At 44.4% G+C, this 7,466-nt stretch overlaps 1 protein-coding gene across 1 annotated transcript; it reads left to right on the forward strand.

Moving 5' to 3' along the window:
• The first annotated feature begins 150 nt into the window (after positions 1-150).
• On the forward strand, positions 151-5,777 carry crx (cone-rod homeobox). The gene is made up of 3 exons (XM_061752293.1): positions 151-531; positions 1,734-1,885; positions 2,888-5,777. The coding sequence occupies exons 1-3, from the start codon at positions 435-437 to the stop codon at positions 3,524-3,526; spliced, it is 888 nt and encodes a 295-aa protein (XP_061608277.1). The 5' UTR covers positions 151-434; the 3' UTR covers positions 3,527-5,777.
• The last annotated feature ends 1,689 nt before the right edge of the window (positions 5,778-7,466 follow it).

The raw sequence follows: 7,466 nt of genomic DNA on the forward strand, positions 1-7,466 counted from the left end.
TTTTACTGCGCCATACATTACTGGTGGGAATATTCCCATCAATAAATGGAAGTTGGTTTCCCTCCACCCACCCACCCCCCGTCTCACCTGTTGCGCATGCGCGTGCGGTGGGCGGGACTAGCGAGAGGCCAGTTGCGGCGTCTAATTAGCAGCGTGCGCGGGGCAGAACGTCACTCGAGCGTCCCTTCGACGAGTCGTGCAGGCGAACGTGGGGCCGCTACACCTGCGCGACGACGTGGGGGCGGTGGGGGAAGAAAACAAGAACAACAAGCGTGAGCGCCATCTGACTCCAGATTGACCATTAAAAAGAAAAGTGTTGCCCCCAACCCCACCCCAGCCCGCCCCACCGCCACCCTTTAAAATTTGGAGCCACGGGGGGAGTTAGTGACAATTGTTGCGTTGCGAGCGAGCGATCGAAGAGGCTGCAAGTCAAGATGATGTCCTACATAAAACAACCCCATTACACCATGAACGGCTTAAATTTGCCCGGCCCGGGGATGGACGTGCTGCACACGACTGTCGCTTATCCGTGTAAGTAAAACCAAACAAAACCAAAAACATGTTTTTCTTTCATTTGAATTGTGCTTGTGTACTTCATTTCCACCCTCGTGTGGAGGACGAAACTTTTGCCTCGCGCTTTACTGATTAGCTAAATATAAATATTTCATTGCTAAGAAACGTGATAAGTATTAATATATATATTTTACTTCATGTTGTATCAAATTACTGTTTTTATTATGATTATTATTATTATTATTTAGAACTAACAAAACAGCTATTTTGCGAAACGGGCGGACTGACAAGTTGCATTATTTTATTTATTTATATTTTATCCGTCCCGTTACTTCTGTTTTTGAAAATAATAATAATAATAATAATAATAAAGTAATTTGAATTCACTTAAGGTTGCACATGATTAAAAACTGTTAAACTATTTTAGGCGAAAATGACGTCAGTTTGCTACATTTGAATAATGTGCAACCAAAAACGTAGGTTCACGGGATAATATTACCCGCCGCATGCGTGTTTCATCATCAAACGCGATTGTTACGGTTCAAATATATAGCCAGTCAATTAAATTGTATTAAAAAATATATCATAATAAATAATGACAATATTGCCTCTGGCTCAGATTCAGCTGGGATGAGCTTCAGCTCGCCCGCAACCCCGGTGAGGAGAAGCAGTACAGATATTTGAGATGTTTTTTTTTTTTTTTTTTTTTTTTTTGTCATTTCGAGATAGAGACCAACATTCAGGCTATTTTTATTTTTTATTATTGCACAAGTTTCTCCTGCAGTCCGCCCCCCCCCCCAGAAGCGGACATTCCGTTAAATGTCGCTTACTTCTTCCTACGTCTTCCTCACTTGACTCGTTCTGAAACAAATACTCTCGAGGCGTTTGGCCGACGACTGAGACTTTGACTGCGCAAACTCAAGTCGCGCGAGTAAAAAGTAAAACGTTTTTTTTTCTCCCTCTGGGGGGGGGGGGTGAAACTGAAACACCGCGGACTGGAATATTTCAGTATAATGAGCAAATACTCGCGTAACGCTCCCCCGCAGCAAAGTCAAGATCACTGGAGGAGATCCCCAACTGTCTGTCTATTTGTTGTCACGCTGATCTGCTTCAGGAAAACAATGGGCACAAAAAAAAAAAACACACACGACGATGACGTCACGCAACCTTCAAGAAGCGCATCTGTGTGCTGAGACCCTCCCCTCCCTTCTTCTCTGCAGCCACACCCAGGAAGCAGCGAAGGGAGCGGACCACCTTCACGAGAACGCAACTGGACATCCTGGAGGCCCTCTTCTCGAAAACCCGCTACCCGGACATCTTCATGAGGGAGGAAGTGGCCCTCAAAATCAACCTGCCAGAGTCACGTGTACAGGTAACAACAACAACAAAAGACAAGGTTCATAGGAAACTCCAAATACTAAACTAACAAAAGTCCCCTCCAAATAGGAATAAAAGTAACAAAGAAACACAAACAAACAACCGAACGAGAGCTGATTGGTAGACACAAAGAACAGGGCTGACGGGAACAGGTGGAGACGAAAACCGAGCGAACAGATAAGACGAACGCCAAACAAAAGTACATCTAAACGGCGGTTGATGGAAATGTGAGTGTGAATGTCCGTGTGCACTGTGATTAGTTGGCAACCAGAGGCACGCAAAGAGGTGGGCGGAGGGGGCGGTGGCCCTGGGTACCCACCCGGGGGTGGCAGCCAAACGTGTTTAGTTTTCGAGGGACATCACCGAAGCGGATTAGTCCAACTTCTGCCCCGAAGTCAGCTGGAATAGGCTCCCGAGTCCCTGCAACCGTGAACTGGATAAGTGCTATCCAAAATGGAAGGATGGAGTTTTGAGTTCCTCTTCGGCTCTCCCTTCGCTCTCTCCCGGGCTCGTCACTAAGTTTTCACATTTGGGGTGGCTTAGCCCCCCCCCAGGAAATGGTGGTCGACAGGGGGTGCTGATGGAAAATTTGTTTGCCCACAAAGGTAATCGTCGATGGCGACCAATATTTGTTTAGGGGGGGCTGACGGTTGGTTTTAGGGGGGCTAAAACAATAAAACTTCGCCATGAACACATCCGCCGAAATATATATTTTTTTAAAGAAGATTTTTCCGTGGGTGCCCTTAATTTCTTAAATCTCTGCGCATGTGCCTGGTCATGGGGGTATGGGGTCTCTGAGGCTTGACATTTGAGCAACGGCGCAGTAAAAATTGGTGACTAGTTTTGGCTGACTTTTGCATTACAGTCTTGAAGAGCGGTGTCCCTAAAGGGTCAAAAAGGGCTCAATAGTGGACTTGCGTACCCCGGAAGCGCTCAGGGCCCATGGGAAGCCAAACTGAGTTTGTCTTTGATGAAACTTCTTGTTGTCTGTGTCCAGGTGTGGTTCAAGAACCGACGTGCCAAGTGCCGTCAGCAGCAGCAGCAGAGCAGTGGGCAGTCCAAACCACGCCCCCCCAAGAAGAAGGCCTCCCCAGTGCAGGAGCCCAGCGCCCCCGATCCCGTCCCAAACCCTTCCGGCTCATTCAGCCCCTCGTCAGCCCAGTCGGGTGTCGGTCTGCTCCAGAGCTCCGGTACCGGAAACACCGCCGTCTCCATCTGGAGCCCGGCCATCTCCCCCCTCCCTGACCCCCTGGCCTCCTCCACAGCTCCCTGCATGCAGCGGCCCTCACCGTACCAGATGAGCTACGGCCAGCCGTCAGCCTACGCCCAAGGCTACGCCAGCACCACCTCCTACTTCACAGGCTTGGACTGCAGCGCATACCTGTCCCCCATGCACTCGCAGCTATCGGGCACCGGGGGCGCTCTCAGCCCCATCACCGTGCCCTCCATGGGGGGCTCTCTAAGCCAATCGCCCGCCTCGCTGTCTTCACAGGGCTACAGTACCGCCTCCTCCCTGGGCTTCACCTCAGTGGACTGCCTGGACTACAAGGACCAGCAGGCCTGGAAACTAGGATTCACTACAATGGACTGCCTGGACCATAAGGACCAAAACTCCTGGAAGTTCCAGGTCCTCTAGAAAGCGTTACAGGGCAGCGTCCAGTTTGTTAGTGTGAAGCGTCCTGCTGATGTTCTTTTGTATGAGTTTGATTTCACTTTCAGGCAAGCGTTGTCGAGAAGCTTTTCACCGCAATATATTTGGACAGCAGTGATGTTCTTGTTACTGCCAGACTACAAACATATAACCAACAGATCAAAAAGCTTTTAAGGTTCCTTTTCATATCATTTGATCAATAATGGTAAAGACAGGTAAAAAAAATTAAATAATGTAGTTTAGCCAGTTTTCATGCCGTCTTGGTTTTATATGGGTAAATGTCTCTCTTGCTGAAACAGACCCACTAATTTTCAAATATGATCCTAACTACTCATTAAACCCATTTCACGCTTGTCTTTATACAATCGTAATAACGGTAGACATGCAACAGTGCGGAGACTTACAAATTCATAAATATTCATTCATATCTCAGAAACAACACCGTTTATTTTGCTGTCGGCTATTGTATGAATGAAAAATGGCAACGTCATCCTTTCACTTCAGCTCACAGATCCCTCGGGTGTGTTGGAAAAACATAACGAGACTCTGGCCGGTGGCATTAACGGTAAAGACAGCTTGAGTCACAAAGAAGGACTGTTTGGAAAAGAAAAAAAAGAACTGAAGACACTAAGATGCATTTGGGGTAGTTTTTATGGAAAAGCCATTTTCAGCTCGTTTCCAAAATGTAATTAGCATCTTGAGAAAACAGGTTGCAAATCATGAAACTTTATTTTGGAAAGCCGTTTCAGCATTAAAACTTATGAAGTTTTGGTGTATAACAACTGCCAATAATTCAAATACTCGTATCAGTAAAATTAATTGACTTTCAAAAGCAAATTCAGTGGGCCACGTATTTTCCATTATTGATCAAATTATATGCAAACGAACCTTAAAATCTTTTTAGGAAAAAGACCTACACATAAAAAAAACACTGAGAGCTCCCTTCTTTATTAACATGACCGACTCGGCAGCCTATTGTACGCTACACGACTACTCGCTAGGTAAGCAGAGCTGCAAACGTCTTGACTTTCAATTTATTTTGATTTCTTTCTTTCATTCTATGTAATTTGTTCGTATCTATATGTTCTCGAGCATTTGTGTTCAGTTCTACAGTGTTTGCGTTTAGTGTCATCGTCCAATTCAGTTTGACGGATGAAAATTAGGACATTGTTTTTAGTCGCGTGTCATATTAAAGTGGTCTGTTCTGTCCACTGTTGTGCACTGATAATAATTTTTTTTCCGGAGTCTTTGAGATAGTTTGTCACAGTTAGCTAGAAGTCAGTAAGAACACATCACTGAGTGATCATGTTCCGGTCAGGCCCAAAGCGTCATGTTCGTCATTTCCTTGGTTCGTCTTGGTTATTTTAGTTGATCTGCTTCTGGAAGTGTCCCAATCCTCTTAGCCTCCCTTCAGCTGTGCCCTAAGTGAATTAGTTGGGATTATTGCCCTATCCTCCTCTTTCTGTCTCTCACCCATCTCTTGTCACCTCCTCTCTTTACTTCTAACAGCTCTCTTTCGTTTTCCCTTCCTCCTTCTTGTTCATCTTTCTTTTTGTTCCATATTTGTGTGTCCTTTTTTTGTTCGCATGGGAGGAGGGGTGGGTGTGGGCTGCCCAAAAAGACCTGTTAGGATGCCCCCAACACACACACACACTTTGCACGCCACTGCTTCTATAACAGTTTGACTCTCACACATCCAGAAAGCAAAATTCCTTTTTACAAAGAGGCTCGAACATTTCCACATATCACTACGAATCTCAGTGGTCCCTCTTCTTTCATCCCATGCCACACTCCTCCTCTGACAATTTCGTAATCCCAACATGACCTGATTACTGCCACGCAAGCATCGAATATATCCAACAACATCTCTTACATGTCTGGGCCGTTATGTTGCAAATGCCAGCAGTCCAATCCTACAGTTGTAGATATTCCATGACCTTTAATGCATTAAATTTGCCATGTTTCGAGATCTTCATTGATTTGTATTTCATTTTATTGTATAGATGTGTGAAGGAGTTATTAATTCATTGTTGATTAAAGAAATGCATCCATCCATCCGTCTATTTTCTGCACCGCTTATCCTCATTATAGGGTCACGTGTATGCTGGAGCCTATCCCAGCTATCTTCGGGCGAGAGGATTGAAGAAATATACACTAAATTGACATGAATGGATAACTCCAAAGAGATGTTGGATGTAATCGTCATATGAATAATAAAATCTGATTCTATTTGTTGCTTTGTATGTGGTGTGACAATATTTTCACGATGATTTGCAAGATGAGAAGACGGCCAGCACTTCAAAGCACTTTTTTTTTGCACTCCACACTGACCTAATCCCACTCTGCGCACACTGTAATCTCTTCCGCCCTCCCTCCCTGTTTGGTGTGATTGGTTAATCCCTGCATCTGTGCACCCTGATTGGTTAACCTCTTAGAGAGGGCATATTACATTTGTACTGTATCACCCCCACCAAAGACACACACACGCTTGTACTGTAATCCTGGGGAGGAGCAGATGTAATGGGGGAGGGACACGGTGCAGAGCAGGACGATGCATTTGTGTGTGTTTGCACAAATATGTTGCAAAACAACAAGAGGCTGGTGTCTTTCGCCACAGCACGGTTATAAACGGTTTAAGATGTTCGATACCACTTTTTTCCCCCCCAGACCGAGACCAGTACGAGTAATGTACAACAACGATGCAACTAGTACGTTTGATACTTGAAAATGAAATTAACACAATTACAGGTGATTATTGACAGTAGTAGCAGCAAATCATCATGAAAATAAGCAACATATAGAATCTGATTTTATTATTCATGTGAAGATTAAATCCAACATCTCTTTGGAGTTATCCATTCATGTCAATTTAGTGTACATTTCTTTAATCATACCCCGCCTACTGGTGAGGATGACTTACTCAACGTCATCTTTTTTTTTTTTGTTTGCCTTAAGTATCGATGGTTTGTATTGGCAGCCTTCACGAATACCCGATACTTTGAAATAAGGCCGCTATCGGCCCGATACCGATTTCTGGTGTCGGAACTCGCAGGCCTACTGATTGATATGCTTGATTATGCTTATTTGAATAATGATGCACTTTTCTTATCACACAAACATGACACAAATTCATCTGGACACGGCGGTGTTTCCCTTACTGGAGCTCTGGATCAGACCGGTGCCTGACTGGAACGTGATCGGGGGCGCTGGGCTCCTGCACTGAGGAGGCTTTCTTCTTGGGAGGGCGAGGTTTGGACTGGTCACTGCTCTGCTGCTGCTTCCTGCGATTGGCTGGCGACCAGTTCAGGGTGTACCCCGCCTCTCGCCCAAAGTTAGCTGGGATAGGACCCTCGTGAGGATAAGCGGTTCGGAAAATGAACGAATGTGTTTATTGAAGTGTCACCATCAAAATGTCATTTGTTGTGTCGGCTCTGTGATAAAGCTGTCTGCACTAAAATTGAGACCACAACATATGAAACGTAACCTTTAATCTAATGACAATTGTCAATTGTCCCGAGTCATTGCTTCTAAATAAATTGACAAACCCAACTGAGTGATTTAATTAAAGTTGAGGACACAGGAAGAATGCAGATTTTTTGTTCACATTACTTTTTTTTTGAAGGATGGCAACATATTTATGTCATGTATTATTCCGTTAACTATGAATCTCTTTCATTCTCCTTTAGCCCCTTCGGTACAAATGTAGTTATATTTGACCAACAGAAAACAGTCTTGGCTTTTTGCTTAATTGTGTTTTCTTAACAACTGCTGGAGTTACAAGGCTGTCACCAAAAGGTACATGGCACAGTTTGTTTAGAAATAAAGTTCAAATTGAATTTGAAACACAACTTTAAAATTATTCAGTGCAATAAATTGACTCAATCATAATCTCAGTTGTTCTTTTAACTTTTATAGGGTGGGAATA

The sequence above is a fragment of the Phyllopteryx taeniolatus genome, chromosome 17 (genome assembly GCF_024500385.1).
Source record: "Phyllopteryx taeniolatus isolate TA_2022b chromosome 17, UOR_Ptae_1.2, whole genome shotgun sequence".
In the NCBI taxonomy this organism is placed as follows: Eukaryota; Metazoa; Chordata; class Actinopteri; order Syngnathiformes; family Syngnathidae; genus Phyllopteryx; species Phyllopteryx taeniolatus.